This window comes from Chroicocephalus ridibundus, chromosome 6 (genome assembly GCF_963924245.1).
Source record: "Chroicocephalus ridibundus chromosome 6, bChrRid1.1, whole genome shotgun sequence".
In the NCBI taxonomy this organism is placed as follows: Eukaryota; Metazoa; Chordata; class Aves; order Charadriiformes; family Laridae; genus Chroicocephalus; species Chroicocephalus ridibundus.
Window position 1 is genome coordinate 59462572 of NC_086289.1, and position 26144 is coordinate 59488715.

The 26144-nt window shown below is 49.7% G+C and overlaps 1 protein-coding gene and 1 long non-coding RNA gene across 2 annotated transcripts; both read left to right on the top strand.

Moving 5' to 3' along the window:
- The first annotated feature begins 134 nt into the window (after positions 1–134).
- LOC134517420 (uncharacterized) lies at positions 135–26144 on the top strand. Its single transcript, XR_010071624.1, has 2 exons — positions 135–298; positions 25347–26144. It is a non-coding gene; the product is annotated as an uncharacterized LOC134517420 (long non-coding RNA).
- On the top strand, positions 5453–19450 carry LOC134517109 (sentrin-specific protease 2-like). The gene is made up of 12 exons (XM_063338275.1): positions 5453–5492; positions 6086–6177; positions 7644–7778; positions 12931–12941; positions 13980–14049; positions 14766–14915; positions 15995–16126; positions 16545–16748; positions 16868–16950; positions 18065–18149; positions 18851–18946; positions 19388–19450. Exons 1-12 carry the CDS (start codon positions 5453–5455, stop codon positions 19448–19450), a joined length of 1161 nt encoding a protein of 386 aa, XP_063194345.1.

Here is a 26144-nt window from a genome sequence, read left to right on the forward strand (position 1 = left end):
GAGCGAGTAGAGACTGTGGAATTTGGGTGAGCTGTGGGAGAGGCTTGTACGAACCCTCAATATGTGTCAGGATGCTGGGGCGTAAACTGCTTTTGGAGGGATGCAGGCTCCTGGTGTTTGACATTTTAGCCAGGGAGGATTTCCTGGGACTTTGTGGGGGGTAAGAGCTTTGCCATTGTAGGGGTTATTACCAGTCTCAGGAATATCTGGAGCAGGTGAGGTGCCAGGAGTTCCTTGGAGGCTGGAAGTACTAAAGAAGTGGCATAATCCTGTAAAATGGGGGAGATTGAAGAGGGAGGTTTCAAAGAATGATGATCTGGAAACAAAAACGTGGGTGTTTAAAAACTGGACAACGTTGTAAAGTCCAAAAGAGCGGAATGGATCTAAGCCAGCTGTTTAATTTTCTGGTTTAGATACACATCTCTCTCTTCTCAGATCACAGGTGTCCCGCTTCCACATCCATCTTAACGTAACAGAGCAAAGATTGTTCTAAAAATATAGCAAATAGATGAAGACGTCAGTCATTTGCTTATGCTCATGGAATTTCTCTGCTGATTTCTTCAGAGCTGATTAACTTCTAAACACTAGAAAGGGGTACGGGGTATGTTTGTGGGCAAGATCCTCCCTGCTGCTTCCCTCCAGTTGTGCATTTCTGGTGTCCTTCTCGGTATCAGACCACCCGTATTTCGACAAGGTTCCTTCTGTCTTGCCTGATCCCGCCAAGAGGGTGAAGTTTTATGAACAGAAGTCTTTTTCCCCAAAGGAAGAACAGCCTTAGTTTGGGGTTTGGCCCTTCTTTAATCTGGCGTTGTCTAACTCTTTTACAAAGAGTTGAAGGCTGCTTACAGCGCTATTAATACATTAACTCAGAACTCATGTCTGTGGATTGTTTCCTTTGGAAGGGAATAACGCGTTGAGGTTAAATTTGTTGTTTGTAACCTAAATGAGTTCTCAGGATTTGCACTGCCCTTTGCAGGGTTAATATGTGAGGTGGCCATAGTTTAGGACACCTCCTCCAATATTTTGACGGAGAAGAATATGGCCTTGATTCTCTTGCTCCTGGAATTCACTGAAAATCTGCTTCATCCTGCGAGTTGTGTCCCACCCCGTCCCCACAGTGTTGGATGGGAGGCAATTGTAAATAGTTCAACTTGAAGTTGTTTGGAAGTGGTTTAAGCACGATCCCATGTTGGTTTAGCAAATGAATTTCGGAATGCTTAATCTGGAATGCCCATTAGGCTGAATATTCAGGTTCAAGAGATGCTACAAAGGTAAAGCAGGTTATTTTTGAAAAAAATCCGGTACTGCGGTGTCATGGCTGAGCGTTCTTGATCAGAATTGACAGAAAATTTAGAACTGTTTGGTTTTAGGAAAAAATAGAATTCTGCTGCTGCTGAACTTGAAATGTTCTTTAATCTCTTGAAAGAAAGAAAACCTTCTGGTGTGGTCAAACCAAGCATTTAGGCAACGGGACTGAAGTTAAGCTTTATACTGATTAAAAAAAAGTCTCCAATGCTAATGAGGGTCTGTCATTACCAAAGAAGATTACAAGTAAATAACAGAGTAGAGGGGGTATTATTTGAGAACAGTGTCTGAGCGTGTGACACAGAATTGCATTTTCGGTCGGTGGAAAATGAGGATTTGTTTGGAAGTGTGAAGCCTGCACATGTAATGACACTTGTGCCGGTGTGTGTATATATGGATATATATGCACCACGCGGCAGGGGAGGGAGCAGAGCCCATCTCCAGGAGTGCTGGGCACCTCTCTGGTGACACCGGGAGGACAGAGCAGGGTCTCCGCACGCCTCCCCCAAAGCCATCCTCCCAGCCCAGACCAGATGTGGAGCAGACGCTGCAGCGGGGCTTCGCTGAGCTGATGTGCCACCTCCATGCAAGCCCCTGCCATGGCAATGGTGGCGGGAAGCTGAGGGACCCCTGCCCGGCACTCCTAGTCCTTCTGGGTCCACAAAGAGGTGGTGATGGCCACTAATCTGGCCACTGTTATGCCACTAATTTGAAATATGCTGCTTCAGCATCCAGTTCTATGAAGCTGCTTTCACACTTTTCTCCACCGTGGACAGAAACGGGAGTGTTGCAGGTGAGTTTTGGCTTCACAGAGAGAAACCGAGAAAAACCTCGCGTCTTTCCTCACCCAGGAACTCAAATGCCCTGCGCCCCCTCCAGCTCTCGGCTGCAGGATTCAGCTAACACCGGCGGGATGGGGAGAGGAGAGGGAGGCAGAAGCCGACTGAAGAGGCATCTCCAAGTCGCAGGCCCTGCGGGGGGCTGCCCTGCCCTCTGCCGGGCTGCTTCCACCGCCCACCCTGCCTGCAGCCTGCCTGCAGCGCCTCTGCCATGGCCACTCCTGCCTCCAGCGCTCAGGCATCTTCCTGGGCCAGAGCCCTGAAGCATAAAGTGGAGCGGCAATTAAGGTCCTAAAGTAATGAGCAAGGTCGTTGTCATTAAACCACAGCCCACCACCACTTAAGACTCCCTGCAGGCGTCAAAAGCCAGGGGGACCTCCTGTGACAAGGGCTGTCCCAAAGGGCCATTCCTGCCCTGAGCCCTTTCATCTGCCCCCTTTGCTCCTCTTGCACTTAACCCTTCATTTTCATTCCTCATGTGGAAAAGGCTCTCCAGGACGTGGCTGCAGCAGCACGGGCACATTTCCACCCCAGAGGCAACACCTGATAAACCACTAGGAAGAACCCTATTAAACCCCCCACCCCTTAACAGCGGGGCAGGGCAGGGGATGGCCCCCGAGAGCCAGCCCGGGCCACCAGGAGCCAGCTCAGCACTCGCCAGCCCCACAGCGGCCGCTTTAGCCGGGCTCCCTGCAGCGGGCCCTTGGCCGCCGCTACATCACAGTCGGTCACCAGGGTCGAACGCAGCGTCCGCGTCCCTAGTTGCAGCGGAGCCATGGCGGAACCGCACGCAGCGCCTGCAGCTCCCCAGCGGAGCGGCACAAAGCGCCGCTTGGGCCGTGAGGCCAGGGCTGGGTAAGCCCGGCAATGCCATTCCCTCACCGCCGCAGAGCACAGGAGGCAGTAGCGGGCGCGCAAGAGCCAGCGTCGCCGGGCGCTGTGGCCCGTCCCCGTCCTGCGGGAGGCGGAACGGCTTCTCCAGCCTCTGGGTCCTCCAGGGGATCCTCCGGCCTCCGACGGGCCCCCCGGGCCTCTGTGGGTCCCCCGCGAGGTCCCTCCGGCCTCGGTTGGGCCCCTGCGGCCTCCAACCCGCCCTCTGCGGGGCCTCTAACCTAAAGGGAAACGGGCCCAGGCCCGCCAGGGAGGGCTTAGCAGGGCCCCACGGACGTCCAGGGCCCGGCTCGGGGCTTTCTGGGAGGGAAAGCTCCTCGCCTGGACGGAGGGGGCGGGCAGGCACCGGCCCAGCCCCAGCGGGGAGGAGGCGGCGGAGGGCTGGGCGGCCGCTCCCGCCTCCCTCAGGCAGCGCCAAGATGGCGCCGCCTCCCCGTCCCTCCCCTCCCTTTCGTTAGCCGCTCTGCGGGCTGGGGCGCAGTGTGGTGTCCTGCCCCGGGGTCCCCGCCACGCTCCTGGGCTGGGCTCGGCCCCTTGAGGCTTTTCCATGAGAGAAAGATGAACAATTACGGGCATGAGTGGTGAAGGTGGTGGGCAAAGGAGATAAGCGTTAGCTACTCTCGTACTGCACTGCTGCGGCGCAGTCTGCGATTTTTTGGGATGGGGGGTTACCCTGTGAAAACTTGAATTTTTTACAAATTCGAATTATAAATCTTAATGAAGTGCCCTCAACACTGGTGGGGGAGGAGGTTTTGAAAAGAGGAGGGCCTGAGCTTCTGTGGGAGCCTACAGAGTTGTTGAGTTTTCCTAATACCTTCTTTCTTTCCTGTCCTTGCTAAGGAGGCAAGTCAAATGCTGGGCGTAAATAGGTGCTGTCTCCTGTAGAGCGTGGAGAAGGACATGAATGCGTCTCTCCCTGGAGAGCGGTCTCAAGTTGCTTTTATGTTCTGGCCCGTTTTTTCGTCATGTTTCAAATACTACTCAACACTCTGTGCGCTTCCCTGTTTCTGGCGGGTCCTTGGCAAAACCCCAGTTGCAATGACAGAGTTTAACCTCCTCCCGGGGTTGTGTATTCCCATGGGAGACAGAGGTAGCTAGGCTTAGATTGATTTTTTCCTTCCCTTTTGTCCATGCACGTTCCCTGGCCATGCCCACTTCAGAACAGCAAAGGTTTCCACGTTTATTTCTGAACTGGCAAGAGAGAATTCATCTTTTCTTGTGATCCAAGTAATTCTAGCCCTCCAAGTGTCTGTTAAAGTGCAAAAGGAGAAGACAAGGCTGTCACAGGTGTTGGGTGCTCTGGTAAAGGTGGAGAAAGAGGCACTTGTGTTCACAAACTGTGGTTATGAACCGCAGTCAGGCGTTTAAACCGTGCTTCTCTGAGGAAGTAGCCTTGAGGAGGCTGGATTGTGCCGATCCCTGCAGAAGAATGAGGCTGGAAAGCTTTCACTGAAAAGCAGCCCAGAATGAGCTAGCTCTTGCTGAAGTCGAGCAGGAGGATACCAATATTTTGGGTTCCTTAGTTTTGCCTTCTGCCATGTCAAATATGCTGAGTAAGGTTGCATTTTTATTATAGTGTATTTGCCTTTCAGACCTCCCTCCCCGATATTTTCTGCCTGACTTTAACAGCATAGTAAAAGCAAATATTCTTGGTATTGTATGAAAGGTGCCGCTGAGGATATCGGTTCCTTTTTGTGCTCCTGATACAGAGAGAAGATAAGATAGTCCATAAGTGGTGATAGCAGCAGGTTTTGGGGGCCTAACAGTTGAAAAGGAATGATTTTGTGTAAGAAAGACGGAAGAATTCTTCAAAGAATCCTTGGCGTCTGTCATGGCATTTTGTGGGGCAAATAGAGGAAAAAACCAACTAGGAGCAACCTTTGTGCTCCATTCCCAAAGTAAAAATGTGTACTGGATTTTATCGTTGTTATCAAGTGATAGAATATTTGGACATACGCTTAATAAGAAAGGGTGCAGCTAAGAATCCTTTGAAGAACGAGTTCCCGAGCACTGCTTTAGCAGTAAGTTATTGCAGTGGGTGTCTGCATGAGTTGCTTTCCCACCTTTTGTTTCCTGTCCTACTTAGTCTTTTCTTTGCAACTCCGTGTAGTGACTGAGGAACTTGGAAGGCTTAGTAGTGGCTGGTATGCGGCTTTCCTTGAGGAAAGAGGAAGACTTGGCATCGTAACTTCTGCAAGTTTTTGGTGATAGGAACAGATGTAAAATGTTAGGAAGCATTAGGAGAATGAGGAAAAGAGGCCTAATAGGGTGTAGTGGGATAATGAGCTGTGTGTGAGCGGTCCGTTGCCTGGGAGAGGTTGTGGGGGGTTGATGGGGGATGCTCAGCGGTGTGCTCAGGGTGGGTGTGTGTGCCTGAGATGATCGCAGGGGTGCTCGGAGGGGGAAACCTTTGGGCTATGAAAAGTAACTTTGGAAGTTTGGGTCCTGTGAAGGGAAGTGAGCCTGGTAGAAGCTTCAGGAAGTTTCAAACCACTCTTCTGTGTGTTCTTTCCTCAGCATTTGTACACCTGCGGAGGATCCCGATGAGCCTCCAGCAAAAAAGAGAAGAACAGGTATTGGACGTTACAGAAGTCTTTAATAGGCCTGATTTTTCTTCGGTTTCATCTGCCTTAGAAAACTCTGGCTTTTGTACTTCTTTTTACTTTTCTACTTTTTCTATTTTAGTTTATTACTTTTGTAATAACCACGTACACGTAATAAACTGCATGCATGTGTGGAGGGGGGAGGAGGATGAATTGCACCCTGTGCTGCTTCTCCAGAAACAGGGAATGTTCCCCAAAGCAGGGTTTTTTTGCAGATCTGGCTGGCAGACTCACGGGTGGGTTAGTCTTTGAGCTGTGGCTCTGAGGGGCTGCTCAGTGAGGCAACTAATACAAAAATTGCCACCAAGTGCTGTTGGCAGAAAGGCGCGTAACATGGAATGGGTTACGCTGCTTTAGCTGGGACTAAGAGGAGGGGCTTTGGTGCCAATAGAAATCCTAATCTCCTTTCCTATCATGTTCTTATATGGCCTGTCTTTGCCTTTTTAGATTATGACAACTCCAAGAATGGAGAGAAACCTGGAGAAGTTGCCACTGTGGGCAAGTTGCAAACCAAGGCAACTAAACGACGGAGAGTATCAGTGAGCAACGATGCTGCGAGCAGAGAGTCTGGGGAAGAGGTTAGCAAGGGTTGGGAAAATAGGGCGAATCTGTGGAAGATGAAAGAGCAAGCGGCTCTCCCTGAAGCGTCCTGAAGTTGGGCCTGCTCTGAGCCTGTGCAGCAGTAGGTGGTTCTTTTCCATTTCTAGCAGGCAGCTCGTGTGTGCTGGGTTTGCCTTCCTCAGCTCTGCGTCCTCTGCTCTGGCACTTGCGGCCGAGGAAGGAGCAAAGCGTTTGTTGCCTTCCAGATACTTTCCCGTCATCCCAGTTTATGGTTGTCCTGTGCTTGTAAACTGTTGTTACTCTCTTTCTCAAGCTTGTAGTTAAGGAATCAAAATACACAACTTTGCAAGAAAAACTGCGTACTTCCTCTGGATAAACCTCCTTCTGATAGGTTCCTAATCCACCGTTCCAGGGGAGGATGGCTGTAGGACTGGGACTCTGTCAAAATGAGTCATGAGCTGCTTGACTTCCTAGTTTGGTTCAAGTAGTAGTGCTATTTTTCTTATTGCCCTATAGGATAAGAGGAATAAGAAGCCGTCGTGCTGTAATTATTTGTTCGTGAGAGAGTCATTCTCTCTTATTTGTTCAAAATATGTTTTTGAAGGGCTAAACTACCACACTTTGGACTAGTGATAACTGCGTGACAAGCTTATATTGTTTTAATCACTGCAGGTATGAGAGCCTGTATTAAAAAACTAAAGTGTACTCGTCAGAGATCCTGCAAAGATTGGCATTCTTCTGCAGTCTGAGCGGGCAAATCATGGTCCCCAAGTCATACCAGAGTTGACTAAATTTCAGGAAGTTTCTGTTTGCTGGCATTCACATGGAATTCACGTTTTACTCTCGTTGTTTTCCTTTTTTTTGTTTGTAGTCCACCTTTTCTGAGCCTCCAGCTAAAAGACCAAGATGGTCTATGGAAGAAGGAGGAACGCTACGGATTGGTAAGGCTGACATGGAGTTATGAACTCGTTTCTTTTTCACCCGCCCTTGTGCACCGTACAGCTGGAGCCCTAGAGTTCTGTAGGGCTTATTGCAGGCACAATACTAGGCAGCGTCTGGGAATACTTGAGTGTGAGCTCTGTTTCCTGCCTGCATCCTTGCATTGCCTCTGGAGTGGAGCCAGGCGTTGATCTTGTCGTCTCAGTAGACGAGCTGCCTTGGCTGCAGTCCTTCAGTTCTGATATGTCCACTGTTGGCTTGCCAGAAGTCAGTTGTTTGAAAAGCTGATTTTGGGTAGTAGGTCCTGATAACCCTTTTTTATTTCGGGTTTTGGCTGGCAATCCCTTGTGTGCACAAGTTTCTGTAGTTGCCAGTATGAAACTCTGAAACTCTCCTCAAGTGACATAACACAAATAATATTATGATGTAGGAGAGAAAATGAGAAGTTTTCTTTTGTGAAGCTCTTGACTGTAAACTCATAAAACCCTTCAATTTCTTTTTGTAGTTACTTCCGCAGCAGGCCGGCGCGGGGCCTATGTACGAACGGCTGCTGGGGGCCCTTGGCGTCGTCCTCGCCACCGTTGCCCACCGCCCCGCGCCGCCCAAAGGCCTCGTCGCAGTCCAAGAGGCCACCCCCGAGGTCAGCGAGCCGCCCTGCCCGCCTGCGGGCCACCCACGGGCCTCTCCCCCTCCCATCGCCCCGTCCCATTGCCAAACCCTGTCCCCCGTGGCCTGCCCCGGCTCTGGGGCCTTTGTGGGACCCCCCCGGGGCCTGTTTGGGGGTGGCAGGAGCCTCGGCCCCATCGCCTCGGCCTGAGGGGCTTGAACCATTAGCTGCTCTGCAGGCTGGGGCGCAGTGTGGTGTCTTGCCCTGGGGTCCCCGCCACGCTCCTGGGTTGGGCTTGTCCCCTCTGCCCGCCCAGAGCCCCCCCTGCGGGGCGGCAGGGCTCGGCGTGGGCTCCCAGGTGCCATGCGCCGCCCTCTCCCACCCTGGCACCCCTCCTCCCGGCCCGGCTCTTGCCTTGTGTGGCTGGCCATTGGTCCCGCCGCTGTCGGGTCGCCCTGTGCCCGCGGCCAGAGTTGTTCACTCGTGATGCTGAGATGAGTGTGGGTTCCAGACGTTCCCCCCGACTCGCTTTCCCTCTGCACAGTGTAGGGGTTTGAAAAGAAAGAAAAGGGGAGGAGACTTGGAGTAGGAGTGTTGAAGGAGCAGGGAACAGTCTGTATGCATGTAGGGATATCTTGGGTGGTGGAGAGGCATGGCATGGGGATGTGGCAGGTATGTGGGGTGGAAGACAGGGGGATGCCTTCCCAGACGTTAAGCATTGCAGGTGCCCCAGAGCTCCCAGTGACAGATGGCTGAGCCATCTGCGTGCCTGTCGCATGTGTCTCTCCAAGGAGAGGGAACATCTGGGAACACGTGCCATGTTTTGGGGAGTGTGGTTGCTCCCTCTGGGAGCAACTTGCTCCAGGAGGCTCTGCTGAGCGTCTCATGTTCCCCGGTGAATGGGAAAAGCGAAGGTCTTCTGGAAGGAGCCACTCGTTGCACAAGCAGTAGTTCACAGCTGCTGTGCAGAGCACAATCCCAAAGTGAAGAATGCGCCTTTGTGGGCGCTGCAGGCTGTCGTGTCACGGCCTGACCAGGAGACCCAGTTTTGCTAAGAGTTCACTGGGAGTGACAGGCGAAGCAATTAGGATGAAAGTCAAGCGAAAGTGTGTTAGACGGCTTGAGAAGCTGTCCTGCTGAAAATAAGTTTTCTAACAATGGTCTCCGAGATATGCAGGAAAATAGCAAAGCTCCCTTGTGTGAGTCTCTTGAAGGCAATCTAAAGAACAGGGTGGTTGTTATTGCTGCCCCTTGAGGTTTTTCCGTGATAGAAAGATGAACAACGATGGGCATGAGTGGTGAAGCTGGTGGGCAAAGGAGATAAGCATTAGCTTATCTACTACTGTAGGTAATAAACTGCATGCGTGTGGATGTATACGTAATAAACACATACACCTGACAAACTGCATGCATGTGTGGAGGTGGGAGGAGGATAAATTGCACCCTGTGCTGTTTCTCCGGAAACAGGGAATGTTCCCGAAAGCAGGGTTTTTTTGCAGATCTGGCCGGCAGACTCACGGGTGGGTTAGTCTTTGAGCTGTGGCTCTGAGGGGCTGCTCAGTGAGGCAACTCATACAAAAATTGCCACCAAGTGCTGTTGGCAGAAGGGCGCGTAACATGGAATGGGTTACGCTGCTTTAGCTGGGACTAAGAGGAGGGGCTTTGGTGCCAATAGAAATCCTAATCTCCTTTCCTATCATGTTCTTATATGGCCTGTCTTTGCTTTTTTAGATTATGACAACTCCAAGGATGGAGAGAAACCTGAACAAGTTGCCACTGTGGGAAAGTTACAACGTAAGGCAACGAAACGCCCAAGAGCATCAGTGAGCGACGATGCTGCGAGCAGAGAGTCTGGGGAAGAGGTTAGCAAGGGTTGGGAAAATAGGGCGAATCTGTGGAAGATGAAAGAGCAAGCGTCTCTCCTCCTCTTCCTGAAGTTGGGCCTGCTCTGAGCCTGTGCAGCAGTAGGTGGTTCTTTTCCATTTTTAGCAGGCAGCTCGTGTGTGCTGGGTTTGCCTTCCTCAGCTCTGTGTCCTCTGCTCTGGCACTTGCGGCCGAGGAAGGAGCAAAGCGTTTGTTGCCTTCCAGATACTTTCCCATCATCCCAGTTTATGGTTGTCCTGTGTTTGTAAACTGTTGTTTCTCTCTTTCTCAAGCTTGTAGTTAAGGAATCAAAATACACTACTTTGCAAGAAAAACTGCGTACTTCCTCTGGATAAACCTCCTTCTGATAGGTTCATAATCCACCATTCCAGGGGAGCATTCCTGTAGATTGGCATTCTTCTGCAGTCTGAGCGGGCAAATCATGGTCCCCAAGTCATACCAGAGTTGACTAAATTTCAGGAAGTTTCTGTTTGCTGGCATTCACATGGAATTCATGTTTTACTCTCATTGTTTTCCTTTTTTTTGTTTGCAGTCCATCTTTTCTGGGCCTCCAGCTAAAAGACCAAGATGGTGTATGGAAGAAGGAGGAACACTACGGATTGGTAAGGCTGACATGGAGTTATGAACTCGTTTCTTTTTCACCCGCCCTTGTGCACCGTACAGCTGGAGCCCTAGAGTTCTGTAGGGCTTATTGCAGGCACAATACTAGGCAGCGTCTGGGAATACTTGAGTGTGAGCTCTGATTCCTGCCTGCATCCTTGCATTGCCTCTGGAGTGGAGCCAGGCGTTGATCTTGTCGTCTCAGTAGACGAGCTGCCTTGGCTGCAGTCCTTCAGTTCTGATATGTCCACTGTTGGCTTGCCAGAAGTCAGTTGTTTGAAAAGCTGATTTTGGGTAGTAGGTCCTGATAACCCTTTTTTATTTCGGGTTTTGGCTGGCAATCCCTTGTGTGCACAAGTTTCTGTAGTTGCCAGTATGAAACTCTGAAACTCTCCTCAAGTGACATAACACAAATAATATTATGATGTAGGAGAGAAAATGAGAAGTTTTCTTTTGTGAAGCTCTTGACTGTAAACTCATAAAACCCTTCAATTTCTTTTTGTAGTTACTGATGCCTTACGCTCACTGTCCCTTTGTGACAAGACAATTCCGCGTCTGAGGTAAAAATCCTTCCATTTTCTTGGAGTTCTTCTCCGAAAGGTTTATTGCCTTTCACTTTTGTTGTTGAACTTCCTCCGTATTGCCTAACATTTGTATTTGTGTCCACAGAGCAATATTCCTCCAAGGTAGCCTGGAACTCCCTCAGGCTGCTGTACTAAGGGAGGTCTCCAGCTGCTTTTTTGGTTTTTTTCTCCCCCAGCCGATTTTAAGCTTTTTCTTTAAATCCAGATACTTCATAGCCACAGGAGATTAGATAAAGATTAAAGGTCTGTGGTAAGAGGAAGTGTAGAACTTGAGAAGAGGCTGAGGTGACAAACAGCAGTGTATCTTCAAGGCAGTTATTCTGATTTTTGCTTTGACTTCTCTGTACTTTCTACTGATGGAACAGCTCGTTCTGGGTGTCATCTCAAGGCACGTGGAGGAAAGGAAAGCTATCAGAAGTACTCAGCATGGATTCACCAAGGGGAAATCATGTCTGACTAACCTGATAGCCTTCTACGATGGCATGACTAGATGGATAGATGAGGGGAGGGCGGTAGATGTGGTCTACCTTGACTTAAGCAAGGCGTTTGACACGGTCTCCCACAGCATCCTCATAGGGAAGCTTAGGAAGTGTGGGTTAGATGAATGGACAGTGGGGTGGATAGAAAACTGGTTGAAAGATAGAGCTCAGAGGGTTGTGATTAGGGGCACAGAGTCTAGTTGGAGACCAGTGACGAGTGGTGTTCCCCAGGGGTCAGTACTGGGTCCAGTCCTGTTCAACATATTCATCAATGACCTGGATGAGGGGATAGAGTGCACCCTCAGCAAGTTTGCTGATGACACCAAGCTGGGTGGGGTGGCTGACACACCGGAAGGCTGTGCCGCCATACAGAGAGACCTGGACAGGTTGGAGATCTGGGCAGAGAGAAACCTTATGAAGTTCAACAAGGGCAAGTGTAGGGTGCTGCACCTGGGGAGGAACAACCCCATGCACCAGTACAGGTTGGGTGCTGACCTGCTGGAGAGCAGCTCTGTGGAAAGAGACCTGGGAGTCCTGGTGGACAACAGGATGACCATGAGTCAGCAATGTGCCCTTGTGGCCAAGAAGGCCAATGGCATCCTGGGGCGCATCAAGAAGAGCGTGGCCAGCAGGTCAAGGGAGGTCATCCTCCCCCTCTACTCTGCCTTGGTGAGGCCGCACCTGGAGTACTGTGTCCAGTTCTGGGCTCCCCGGTTCAAGAGGGACGGGGAACTGCTGGAAAGGGTGCAGCAGAGGGCTACAAAGATGATTAGGGGACTGGAACACCTCTCTTATGAGGAAAGGCTGAGGGATTTGGGTCTTTTCAGTCTGGAAAAAAGACGTCTGAGGGGTGATCTTATCAACGCTTATAAATACTTAAAGGGTGGGTGTCAGGACGATGGGGCGAGGCTCTTTTCAGTGGTGCCCGGGGACAGGACAAGAGGCAATGGGCACAAACTGGAACATAGGAAGTTCCACCTAAACATGAGGAGGAACTTCTTTACCCTGAGGGTGGCAGAGCACTGGAACAGGCTGCCCAGAGAGGTGGTGGAGTCTCCAACTCTGGAGACATTCAAAACCCACCTGGACGTGTTCCTGTGTAACCTGCTCTAGGTGACCCTGCTCTGGCAGGGGGGTTGGACTAGATGATCTCCAGAGGCCCCTTCCAACCCTATGATTCTATGATTCTATGATCTAAAGGTTGTAAACCTTTATATGTGAATTGGTGTGTACTGATAACAAACGCCCTGTGTATAAAAATTGTGATTCTCCTCTGGTGTTTTTGCTGCACCCAAGGGTTGAAGCCTATTCCAAGGAACCTGTGATGACTGACCCGGAAGAAACAAAAGGAGGAGGAGAGGTTTATCCATATGCAACTCTGAGGACTGGTGAGTATCCCCATGATTCAAATCCGTTCCAGTTTGTAGGTAGACTTCAAATGAAAATAGGGCATTTCCTATACACTCCCACATGATATTCAAAGTTCACACTGCTTGCCAGAGTTCAAACTTCCTAACCGTACAGTCGTCATTTAAATATATTTTTTTTCAATTTATCCCTCAGAAATGGAGAGCTACGTACATCTGATGGCAATCGAAAGTTGACTTATTTTTTTAATGCTACTGCTTTTCTGTGCAGGTATCAAATTGGTAGGTGTTTGCTGCCCAGAGCTGTCTCAGGGAGATGTTGTGACCAGGTAGAGTCTCTTTTCATCACGGTTCTTGTTTCTTTTGGCTCTGTGCGCGTGTCTCTTTCCGTGCCTGTTCTTCTCCCCGCTTTAAAGCCTATCGCTCTCTTTAGCCGTGCGGCACTGTTGTGTGCTTAAATTGTCCGTGGTTCACCTAAGCTCGAGGGGAGAGAAGGAAATAAAGGAACGGATAGAGTATGACGGGTTCAAGTGAAAGGAACATTTTCTTGCCTTTTTTTGTGGATTTAACTACTCAGTGAAGTCATTTGATGAAGCTTGTGAATACCTGCTCTTCCCCTGCTGGACTGAAAGTGGAGAATACTGTGAGAGTCTGTTGTAGGTCTCCCTCCTGAAAAAGGGTGTCTTTGGTGACAAGGCAAATTCTTGGTTTTGAGGAAGGCACGTATAGACAGACAAGGTTACTGTCTGTGTATGTGTTTGCTCTTCAGAGTTTGCGTGGTTTTACTGGTAATCCTCTCCAAATGGGGACAGTCACTCTCTTGACTAGCCTACAGAAGGCAAGTAAATATCCTGTAGGTGTCCCATTTTTAGTTCCCTGTGCTGGTCTTAGTTCCCGTAAGCTAACTGTATGTGGCTGCAGGTAGAGTTGCGGGTGTTCATGTTATACCTTGCAGTATAAGCCCTAGCACGCAGCATTTATCCCCAGTAGATCCCAGAGCACTTGACAGAGGAAGTGCTGGTTGCTTCCCTGTTTTCCAAATAATGAAACTGATCAAGAGAAACCAAAGGAGTCTTGCACAGGGAGATGGGAAGAAATGTACAAAGCTCCCAGCGCTTCCTTCTATGCCAGTCTCGCTGCTCCGAAAGAATCGTGCTGGAAGCGGAGACGATGTTGTCACAGGGGTGCGACCGAGGCTGTAGTCAGCAGGAGCCTTGAAAAAGCATTTCTTGTCCAGAAGGTGAATTCTTGAGAATTCCGTGGGACAGTACAGGTCCACAGCTCACTGCTCTCTCTCTTTCTCTCTCCTGCTCCTCGCAGGGGCTCCCCACCAGCAGAACAATCTCTGGAACAGGACGGAGAGGTGAAACAAGCTGTTGCAGTTGCAGGGGTAAGCTTGTGTTATTCATGATTTCATGTTTTAGGAAAATGTATCTGGTTGTGATGAGAAATTTTTGCGCTCCTCCCTTTCATTACTTCCTCAACAATATCTGTATTCGTCCAGGTCGTTTTTCCCAAGGGAAGCGGGAGCATGATTTGTTGAGTAGCACGATCACAAAGGGTTTCCCGCTGCCGTTCATTTTGTTTCTGGACTATGATGAGCGCACTACCCTATACTATTTTTCTTCTTCCCCTTTGATGTGTTGGGTGCAGCCTCAGAGTCTTTACTGCACGGGCTTGGTTGACCTGCAGAGCTGGACTGTGGTATCTTTAGTGGTGTCTTTTTTTGTGAGATAGGAAGTACGTCTCTTTGACTTTCGTCTCTGGTCAGGATTGAGATCAAAATAAAATTTTAGTCCTGGAAATCAGAGCTATTAATCTCCATCTCAACCTGATACCTACCTGCAGAGGCTTTTCTGGGGTTCTTAACGCTACTCCAAGGCAAACTAACTTCCTGCCTCTCTTGCCTCCGTTTAGTTTTGAGTGCAGCACTACATGGGTGCGCAGTTGGAATGCAGTCCTCGATAAAAAGTGACTTTGGAGTTGGCTGGTTAGATGTGTGTACAAAAGCCCTTCCAGTTTTAGACATGAGCAAGATTTTCTGTGCTATCCCCTAGCAAAAAAATCTGTGCTGGATTGGTAGCTTGACGTCCTTTTGTCTCACAGGAACAGCGTGGAGCTCTGATCGCAGAAGGTGTGTTATGCCAAGTACGTCTGGCACCCGCCCAGGCCAAAAAGTCACCCGTCCTTGCCGTGAAAGGAAAGAAAGTCATAAGGCTGAGAAGAATAGGAAAAGACTTTACTCCACTCACAGAGGTACCGTAGCTGACAGGCTGTTTGACAAAAGAGAAGGCTGTGAAACAGCTGCAAGGAACTCCATTTGTTATAGGTGGTTCTTCAGGCTTTTTGAAATCTGAAGAACTTGCATTTAAGCTGTTAGGGAGCGTCTGCAGCTGTGACTTCCCAGTGCAAAGGTCAGCACTAAAGCTGGTTTGAAGGATTGAAAGGATTTAAGCATTTGATGCTCCACGCACTCCTTCAGTTGTGCTAACCTAAGGGTTGGTGGGTCTTCTGTTACTCGGACAAAAAGGAGTCCACGTTTAACAACAGCCTCCCCTGCTTGTCTGAATGTTGGCCGCTTTTATTCTTGGGAGTTGCAGTCTGATCGAGCGCCCCCTTTTTTGCCTCTTGAGGATTGACTTGGAAAGGGCTAGCAAGTCCAGAGTTTACAACGTCTGCAGAGTGATGCTCAGTACAAGGAAAACCAGGGGTGTTCTTATCCTGCTAGCCCACGTTCAACCGAGAAGAAGATGCTCTTGCAGTTCAGAGTATTTTATACTAACAGACCCAGTGGTTGCTTTGCATTCCCTAAGCAGAATTTCCTTTGCATGGAAACCTGCAAATGACAACCAGTTGCATGCACAGCCTGGACTCCTGATTGCCTGACTGCAGTGTAGCTGCCTCGGTTTCCCCCTTTGCTGGTACTTCAGCTCCCTTGAAGTTCCCCCACCTTCCCATTCTTTCAGGCTCCTGACTTAGCTGCCTTGGCATGGAGAATGCCTGCTGCGGTTGCCTTAAACCTCAGCGTTGCGAGGGCTGCAGCATCGCATGGGAAAGGCGTTTGCTGTGTGTTTGCTCGTCCCTGCGTTTTATCTCAGCTTCCTTGGTGAAAACAAATTGAGGCAAACCTGGGCCCTGAAGTTGCAAGTCAGGATGCTGAAACCAACCAACCAACCAAAAAGGGCGATTGCTAACCTAGCCGAAAGCCGGCAAAGGCAGTTGCTCTGTCACCTGAGCTTCATTTCCAGGCCGTGTTTGAGTTGAAAGCTGCCCACAGGTTGGCATGCTCGATGCTCTGTTGCACGAGTCCTTCCCCATTCAATTGTCCATTTCAGGCCATGGAGAGAGAGGTCGTTGCCGCATTAGGCAAAGGTGAGCCAGAGGAGATCATGAGCAGTGCCTTCAACCTAAAGGTGACTCGTGAGGACGTCCACACCCTAAGGAACGGTTGCTGGCTAAATGATGAGGTAAAACTAGCTGCAGCACAGGGATCTTCTAATTGAGCATTTCTTTAAAAATACCCCTTCAGCGTGTACTTTTCGAAGTTATTTGATGACCTGCACTGCAGAGGCTAGAAATCTCTGTGCAGTTCTTATTTTAGGTACTGAAGGGTCCAGTGTTCCTGGCAGTTCCTTTACTTGTTGTGTTATGTGCTTCCAGGAGTTAGTCCAGGTTCTTGGAGTGGGTGGCAGGTGTTTTTATCAAACTGCAGTTTGATAACCAACTGTAACCAAGTGGGAAATTCTCACAACAAAAGCTGACAGCTGAGGCTGGAGTTCTCTCAGCTGCGTACTTCAGGGTGGCCAGAAAAGAGATGTGGCTGTATTTTTCGTTTGGTAAGCTAGCGTCTGATTTTACATCTCCAGTTTACTCTTTGTGGTACAGGTCATTAATTTCTACATGGGTCTTGTGATGGAGAGAAGTAAGAAGGCAGGATATCCATCAGTCCACGCTTTTAGTTCCTTGTTTTATGAAAAACTAGCTTCTGGGGGCTACAGGACAGTAAGAAGACTGACCCGACGCGTGGATGTCTTCCAGAAGGACATCATCTTCGTGCCCATTAACTTGAGCTTGCACTGGGCACTAGCGGTGAGTCAAACGGGCTTGTTATTTAGAGTTGGCTGGGGAGAAAAAGCTGGGAAGAAAAGTCATTGAGGTTTGTGCAGCACAAGGTGGTGCTTTGTCTAACAGTCACCTTTGAATAACAGGTCATAGACACCAGAAAGAAGACCGTCAAATACTTTGACTCCCTGGGGCAAGAAGGAGGGGACAAGATTTGTGAGACTTTGCTGTAAGTAACTGCTCAGTCAGTGCTTTTGTGTTGTGAATGAGGAGAACGTTTTGGGATTTTGCCCCTGTGACACGACGGCAAGTTTCCACATGTCTTGTAGATAACAAACCAGAAATCCTGGATTCGCTTGCTGCGAGTTGTCTGACAGTGACTCCTTCCCTGGTCTCACGTCGTCCCCTCCACCCAGCGTCTTGGATGCCTGGGTTCTGCCACCTTCCCCCTATAGCACAGACAAAGACATGGTAGCCCCGTGGCACACGGGCACCAACCTTGTTAGTGATCAATAAAATGGGGCTATTGACGAAAGGGAAGAAGTTGAGGGCAGAAGTGTTTGAAGATACCGCTGGGTGCTCTTTGTAATTCTGACATTCTCGTTCAAGACAGATACCGTGTAGCCAGCTTTTGCAGCTGCGTCAGCTGGCACGCACACCTCTCCAACGTAACGGGGACAGGTTTTCCTGTTGTGCAAGCAGGCGTCCTTAGAAGTCTCTGCCACTGATGCAGAGGTAGTCAAACCCTTAATCCAGCAGCTTTGTAGCCCAAGAGCAAGGAGAGCGGCCCCGCAGAGACAAACCAAGCGTTGGTTTAGTCCGGTGCTGTCCTGAACAGTTAAGAGCAGGTGCCTGGGAAAGGCTATAAGAACAGGTCTGCATCCAGTCCTTTTTTCCAGCAACTGGTGGCCTGGAAACTTCCTCAGCCAGAGGTGCTGGCCCAAAAGCTTTTGTATTTGTCCTTCCGGAGGCGCACGCAGTGTGTGGGATTCAGGCACGTGGTGGGCTGACAACATTAGCGTTCCTTGCTTGGTTTTTCTGTTCTTCCTCTGACAACATGGGATTTGGGGTTTTTTGGCCTCTGCTAAGCAATGAACTTAGGCTTTTGTGGAAGCCTCTGTTGGAATTGTCGGTCTCATTCCTGATGGTTAGCTCGCAGCCTCTCGTGGTGTTTGTAAATTTAAGATTTGGATTTTTCCTCCAAATGCCTGAAACCAGCTGCTGTGAGGATCCTCTGACATTTTACTCTCCTGCCATTCGTCTTCCTGTGATCTTTCAGCAGCTCTTTTTTTCTTGGCCTAAATTACAGCGATGAAGAGTGGTTTTTCTTTTGTTTTCAACAGCAAATACCTGCAAGAGGAGAGCCGTGAAAAAAGACACGTGAAGCTGAATGTTTCAGAGTGGACTGTTCACAGCATGGAGCCACACGTAAGCAAACACTACTTGCACTTGAAACGTGAACTAGAACTCCTTGTCACGAAGCTCTTAACGCTTTCTCATAAGGCCAGGACTTTAGAGAACAGCCATAAGCATCTTCTTCTGGTACCACATGGGGCTGCAAGTGGACCAGGAAACCGTGCTGGGATGAAATCTTTGCGCAGTGCCTCTCCTTGCTGGCTGAATACTTTCTTGGGTTTTTTTTAATTGCTCTGCCACGTGAAGGTGAATTTGGCTTTGCCCCCATTTCACAAGTCAAATTTCAAGTCTCTTTAGCAGTTGTCAGAGAACGTGGGCTGCTTGTTTGCAGCCCAGATCCTGGCACGTGACAAAGCAAGGGCTTGGGCTGATGTTTCTTGCCAAGTTAATAGTGAAAAGCAGCACCTAAAGATTCAGTTTAAGGGATGTCACTTCAGAAAGACACTGTAGAAACCTCCAGACACCTTGCAGGGAGGAAGCCTGCTGTCCCTTATCAGCCTGCCAGGAATTTGGCTTGTAACATCCGAGCGTAGGAAGCCGAGGGGAGGGATGATGTGCAGTTCCTGGGGTCTGTTCCTTGTGTTGGGGAGCGGTTACTGGGGATGGTGCAAGTTCAGGAGTGTCTGGTTAGGGTATTTTTGGTAATGGGTGCTGCTTCCAAGTCTTTTCCTTGAAGACAGAGGCAAATTCTCCATCTTCTTTGCATTCATTAGGAAATCCCTCAGCAATCAAACGGAAGCGACTGCGGCGTTTTCACCTGCAAATACGCAGATTACATCTCGAGAGAGAAACCGCTGACCTTTACACAGGTGAGTGAAGGTTCTAAACAGCTCCAGCCCCTTTCGCACAGAGACAAGAGCCAGGGAAGTTACGCAGCGGCTGAGGTGTCTGCTCCCAGTGAGATTCCTCTTGGGCGAGGTACTGCAGCCAGGGGGTTTGTGAGATCTGGCCTTGGGATCTTTGGGAGAAATGGGTCTCACCCTTTGACCAGTGAAGACACTGGTTCTTTTCCAAGGCAATGCTCTTCTATGAACGTGCTTGTGAGCTGTTGTGTGGTCAAGGAGATCTGGTTTTGGTGGCATGTCACCCTCTTAGGAGCTGTGCGGGTGAAAGCCAGGTTGTACCGGAAGGGCAAGCGTTGGCGGTTCTTAAAAGGAAGTGTATATTAAGGAAGTAACTGGGTGTTTCTGCGTATTTTGTGTCTCTTTCTGCCATGATGTGTATTTAATGGATTTTTCTTTTCTTTTCAGATCCACATGCCTTATTTCCGCGAGAGGATGGTCTGGGAAATACTCCATCAAGAGCTGCTGTGAGGCATGCACTACCAGAGTAACACTGTCATCACCTTTGGGTGACTACCTCTTCTTTTAGTTACTTTTCTACTACCTCATTTGAAATAGCAGCAGGCACACAAGTTTTTCTCTTTAGGTTAAGTAGTAGTGGTTAAGATTGTTATTTCCCCCCCTGCCTGCCCCTATTTTGGAGACAGTAACTCTCCTTGAAATTAGCTAACACACCTTAAGCGCAAGCTGGAAAGGTTGGTGTCACCTGGGCAAGGGAATGGTTAAGAACAAATGCTGTGAACTTCCATCGCAGAGAGGGCTGCTCACACCTCGCAGCGCACGTGGCCGCGTTCTGGACGAATGGGACTCATCTGGTGGTGGTGACATTGCACGAGTGGAACTTCTCTCACAGCACACGTGGTCACGTTATGGACAAATGGGACTCATCTGGTGGTGGCAACAGTTGTGTGAGCTGACCTTCTCTTCCCAACAAGAAGGTGCTGAACTGCTGTTTCCTCAAAGAGAGTTTTCTTCTGTTTCTGGAATAATCTACCATCTACTTGATGCCTACAAGTGGATTTGTGATGACCATCAGAAGAAAGCATTTACCATGTTTTGATTTGCGAGAGAAACCTCTGTGGTCGGGGTTGGTTTCTTTTATTTCTGTCTCCAGGGAGTTCTGTAATGTGAAAAGAGAAGTATTTATTTATTTTTATTAAAATAAATATTTAAATTGTTTAAAGAGGTTACTGGCATGAAACTTGATCTGGTAATGAGAGTGGTTTAGGGTTTTTCTGTCTTTGAAAATAAGGTTGACATATCAATGTGGGTTTTAGCTCACTCACAGTCTATGGAGGAAGACGACTCTGGCCAGGCTGGGTATCAGAGCACCAGAACCTCCAAGCGATTGTCCCAAAATGCTGAAGGGACAACCAGGACGTTGTTCAGCAGCGAGAATCCCAGGAACAGCCAAGTAGGAGATTATTGCTGCTCTGCCGCAGGCGCTGCCTCCAGGCGTCTGCCCAATGAAGAGCTTGTGTCGATCCTCGCTCTGTTGCGCTCAGACCCAGCTAGATCAGTTTAAACATGGCGTTTCCCCCTTTCTTTCATTTTTTCCCCCGCTCTAGCTTACACTCTGGAGCTGGAGTGGGATTTCAGGTCTTTCCTTGACCATTGTAGAGGAAAAATTGCCCAAGAGGTGGTTTGGAAGCCCCGTGTTGGAACGCTTGTACAAATGACCGTGTGGTGGTGTTTCTGTAATGGCAGTTACCATCATGTGAGGTGATTCCTGCCCGCTGATGCGGTCTCTCCTCTCCTCAGCTTTGGGGGAAAGCTGGTGATTTTGGGGCCATGCCCTCTGTCGCCGTGGGTGGGATCAGCCTTCCCGGTGCTGCTCCTCGCCTGAAGGTCTGCTCTCCTGGGCCGGCTGACGCGGTGGTTTGGCTGTGGTGCGGGTCAGCAGCCACATCGCTCTCTGCTTTCAAAGTGATGAGCTTAATCCGTCCCCAAATCAGAGGAGGTTCTCCAAAGGAAGAACTATTGCAAAGGCCATTTGTCGTGGTTTGTCCCTCCATGAGATACTACATCTTCCCAGGCTCCCGGAGGACGTGGAAGATTTTAGCTGTTTATTACCGCTAGGACGCAGTAGCTGAATGCTTGAAGTGTCCTTTCCCCTTCCCTTGGGTTCTCGCCATCTGGGGGCTGCAGTTTTGAGGCTGACCCTGTGCTCTGCTGAGTACAAAAGCAGGATTTTGTCCCCCGTCCTCCGTCAGGGGATCCCTGCTGCTGGTCGCTTGGCAGCGCTGGTGGCTGCTGAAAGCCTCTGCGTCTGAGGTGGTGGGGAAATGGTAGGCGTAGCAGCCACCGTCCCCTCTGTCTACAGGGTCACCTCCTGGGCTCTGGCCCTTCAGCCGGGGCTCGTGTCCTTGTGCCCCGAGGAGGTTCTCGGAGAGCAGCCCCTGGGGAGCAACAGCCTGTTAACACTGTGCTCTGGGTGAGCAGTTGGGTGGGAGCTGGGCCTCGCTTCTCCTTAGGAAATGGCCTTTTGGAGGGGACGAGCCATGGGATGAGGGGGAAGGGTTTTTCACTGGAAGAGGGGAGATTTAGATGAGATGTGAGGAAGCAATTCTTGGCTGTGAGGGTGGTGGGACGCTGGCCCAGGCTGCCCAGAGAAGCTGTGGCTGCCCCATCCCTGGAGGGGTTCAAGGCCAGGTTGGACGGGGCTGGGAGCAGCCTGGGCTGGTGGGAGGTGTCCCGGCCCAGGGCAGGGGGTGGCACTGGGTGGGCTTGAAGGTCCCTTCCAAGCCAACCCCTTCTCTGCTTCCATGACAGACAGGATCCTGGCCTTGGCCCCGCTCGGGCGGGCAGGACCAGCTCCACCGGGCACCGGAGCTGTCTCTGAAGGCGCCGCTCGTCGGGTTCCGCCCCCCCGGCCCCCAGCAGCTCCCGAGCCCGGGCAGGAGGGGGCCACCCCCGGCGCCCGCCGCCAGCCGCCACGGCCTCCCGCCAGGGCCGCCGCGGGGCGGGGCCTCCCCTCAGGGCCGGCGGCGGGGGAGGCGGGGCCTGGCGCGGGGGCCCGCGCGCCGGCGGGGCGGCGTCACTTCCTCTGCGGAGAGCGCTGGCGCCGGGGACGGTCGGGTCGGGTCGGCGGTGCCGGTGGCGGGGAGCGGCGGGACGATGAGCGACAGCGGGGAGCAGAACTACGGCGAGCGGGTAATACACGGAGCCTGAGTGCGCTGCCCGGCCGGGACAGCCCGCGCTCCCCTCCATCCCTCCCTCCGCCGCCCCTCTCCGGGCGGCGCCGCGGCCCGAGGGGAGGAGCCGCCGCGGGAAGGGCCCGCCGTGGCCCCGGCGGCGGCGTCGGGGTCGGGGTCGGGGTGTTTTTCCTTTGGGAAATGAGCCTTGTTTTCCTTCGAGGTCTTTAGTTTTTACGGAGAAGTGCAGTGCCGGGGTCAGCGCTGTGGTTTGGGTGCTTTTTTCCCTCATCAGCCTGTACTTTTTGAACTTCTCGCAGCCTCAGCAGGAGTTGTGGAGGTGATGAGTAGTTCGAAGTTTTAGCCTTCACTGGAGGTGGCAAAAAATCCATTTTGAAGAGAACGTAACAATTCTGAGCAGGCAATTGGAGTGTCTTGCTTTGGGTAGGGCCTTTTCTCTTTCAGATGCCCTGTAAGAAGCTTTAATAGTGCAGGTGTTTGTCCTTCCATGGAGCTGAGGTTAGGAAAACTTGGTCTGCGGGAGGTTAAAAATGCTGCATGGGAATGAATGCTGAAAGACAGGGATTAGAGAATAGGCTCGTGCCGCCCCCGGTCTTCCCTCTCCGTTGGTGTCTTCACGTCGTTCTTCCAACTGTTGTGTTGTTGGGGAGGAACTCTTAGTTCTGACTTGCTCAAGGTGGATTTCTGTGGGTTAGTTTTTTTTATAAAAGGTTGATTGAATTGCTGTTGTGCAAGTCCACTGAAAAGCAGTTTAAGACGGCAGCCGACCTTTAGTAAAAGTTTGGCAGGATAACCTGCGCTGTATTTCCAATCAGAAGGAGTGGAAACACGAAGACCTTTCGAGCAAAGTCTTTTGGAAAGGTAACTGTGCAGGGTGTGATAGGACAGCAATTGCTATCCCCCCTACTTCCTAGTCTGTACTTTCCCCTTCTTCCTGCTTCCCTCTTCTTCCCTTTTCTATACTTTTATTTACAAAAATAAAATCCCGTGCAGACAGTCTTCAGCAAGGCTTAAAATGAGTGATGTCTGAACTTTTGTGAGTCATAAATAGGCAAGTTGTACGCAATGTAGGCATTTGTAAAGTTAAGAGAGAAGAGCACAGAGCTACAACCTGCTATTTCAGACTAGATGAGGGAGCGGCTTTTCTAATGCTCTTGCTAGTGTTATTTATGACATTTTTGGCTTACTTAAGGCTTCTATTTTACCGAGTCAATGGCTTTTCTACTTTTTCAAGCGGGAAGCGCTCAAGTCTCTGCAGAGTAGCAGCAGCGTTTGGATAAAGAATCTAGGATATGACTTTCCGACTGTCTGTTGAGCTGCTCCAAGTCCACGCTGCCAACAAGAATTGTGCTCCTGAAAACGTGTTCTGCTTTCTCCCTTATACTAGTGTTTGGACAGCCAGTCGGATCTGGGAATTAAATCAGCTGATTTATTTTTTTTTCCCCGATTGCATTTCCAGCTGCATTGCTTTGCAGGCTTGACTGGACTGTGGAGCCACGAGTCCTAGTGTCAGCATTGGGGATGGAGAAGAAATACCAGGTGCTTTCGCAAGTAATGGGACTTGCTATTTCAGCAGCAAAGCAAACTGAAACTGGTTTATGTCACAGTTTAAAAAGGGAGGGGTGTGTGAAAAAAAGAAGGGAAAGAAAATCCCCGCTCAAATTCTCTCTCAGAGTTTATAGTCCACAGTGGGATTAAACTCCGGAAGCTCTTTTTAACTGAAGAGGCTCTAAGTTATTAGGTGCTACTAATACTTCGAATACTGGAACACACTTGAGATACCATCGGTATGCTGTAATAACTGCCACGTTTTTCCAAGTCGCTTGTATTGTGTTTTCCTTCATTGAAATTGCGCTCACTGGAGTGCATGTGATTCAGGCATGGGAGGGCTGGGAAGAAGACTAGTTAAAGGGAAAAGTAGTGAGTCTCGTTGTGTGAATTAGTTAATGGTGGTGGTGATTACTTGGTACGTGCCTGGTCAGCAATGGTTTAATATGGTAGTCGGGTCTTTTGGTTGTTTTTTTTTTTTTTTAATCAGAGTAACTTGAATAGTAGAAATGCTCAACGTATAGATGTACTTACAAGATACTTAAGGCATCTATTTTTAAAAATGCTGATTTTTATTAGTAAGTTGTGGCAGAAGAACTAAGGAAGCAGTTTGAGAGGGTTCGAAACAATCTGATAGCTTGATGCCACCAAAAGGACAGGTCGTTCTTTGTGTTCCTCCTTCATCAGCTGCCCTTGAGCTGACTTTTTGTTGGGCTGGTCGGTACCCGAAGCTGTCAGAAAATCCTTTGCTTTTTGCTGCTGGACTAGTCTCCTGCCGGCTTGGTGGCACGGAGTGAGCCCCAGGGCCAGTGCAGGCGGCAGAGGTGGTGGGAGGAAGCTGGGCTTCCGTGCTTCTTGTCTGATAGTCTCATTTTTCAAAACACATTCTTGTCTTTTTTTTTTTTTTCTTTTTGGTGGAGTGTGGGAACTGTCATGGGAAGGGGCTGCTCTGCTTTCCCTCCCAGTGGATTCGCAGCCCCCCCAGCAGTGATCTGGTCTGGTGCTGGTGTGCTTCAGGGGGAGAGAGGCAAAAGCTGTTCCTTCCAGGTGTTCCAGTCCACAAGCCTGGACTTCAGGGCTTCCATCTCAATTGCAGTAGTGGCCAATGAAGGGGAAGAACTGTTGGTAACGATCAAGGGATCTGGTGATTTTGGAAATGTACACGTCGTCACAAATTGAAGGTTAGAATAAAATGGTTATTTAATAGCAAACACCAGTCGTGATCTGCTTACCGGCAGAGTTTGAATATAGGGAGGGTAAAGAAGTCTTTTTTTTCTTCTTTTGTTATTGCATATTCCTTACAGGAGCCTAGTTTGGCAAAAGAGCAAAAATTAGGCAGAGAAAATGTCTGAAGAACAACCAAAGGAGGTAGTAGAAACTCTGTGATTTCAGTGAGCTGTGGGAGTGGCTTGTAGGAACCCTCAGTATGTGTCAGGATGCTGGGGCATAAACTGCTTTTGGAGTGATGCAGGCTCCTGGTGTTTGACATTTTAGGTCGGGAGGATTTCCTGGGGCTTGGGGGGTGGGTAAGAGCTTTGACATTTTAGGGGTTATTGCCAGTCTTAGCGATAGGCGGAGCAGGTGAGGTGCCAGGAATTCCTTTGGGGCTGGAAGTACTAAAGAAGTGGCATAATCCTGTAAAATGGGGGAGATTGAAGAGAGAGGTTTCAACGAATGATGATCTGGAAACAAAAATGTGGATGTTTAAAAACTGGAAAATGTTGTAAAATCCAAAAGGGATGAATGAACCTAAGCCAGCTGTTTAATTTTCTGGTTTAGATACACATCTGTTTCCTCTCAGATCACAGGTGTCCCGCTTCCACATCCATCTTAACGTAATGTAGCAAAGGTTGTTGTAAAAATATGTCAAAGGGATGAAGACTTCAGTCATTTGCTTACGCTAATATGATTTCTCTACTCATTTCTTCAAAGCTTATTAACGTCTAAACACTAGAAAGGGGTACGGGGAATGTTTGTGGGCAAGATCCTCCCTGCTGCTTCCCTCCAGTTGTGCATTTCTTGTGTCCTTCTCAGTGTCAGACCACCCGTATTTCAAATTATGATTTGTTTGGAAGTGTGAAGCCTGCATACGTAATGACGCTTGTGCAGGTGTGTATATAGATGTCTCTCTGTATTTGTGTATATAGATGTCTCTCTGTATTTATAACCATTGAGTATAAACGAGAAAGTTTGCTGCAGAGTTCTCTCCCCCTTGCTGGCTGCCATCCTGAGCACTCCTTGCCCCGGTGCCGGAGCCCTGAGCCCTTCCCTTCCTCCGGACGCCGCAGCACTCGCAGGGTCCCACATTGGCTGTCCCTGCTGGGAGAGCACGGCTTCTGCTGATGGGATGGGCTGGGAATAGTCCTTGTGCATTTTCTATTGGTATCGGGATCAATACTGGTTCTTTAGTGTTCTCAATGTTAATTGTCTAGTCTTATTCTATTAAACCTGTTTGAATTTCA

Excerpts from the sequence above, each read along its gene's own strand:
- LOC134517109 (XM_063338275.1), top strand. The coding sequence starts at position 5,453 with ATGAAAAGTAACTTTGGAAGTTTGGGTCCTGTGAAGGGAA. Across the intron at positions 14,916-15,994 it reads ACTTTACTCCACTCACAGAG|GCCATGGAGAGAGAGGTCGT; the intron begins GTACCGTAGCTG and ends TGTCCATTTCAG. Across the intron at positions 18,150-18,850 it reads TTCACAGCATGGAGCCACAC|GAAATCCCTCAGCAATCAAA; the intron begins GTAAGCAAACAC and ends TGCATTCATTAG.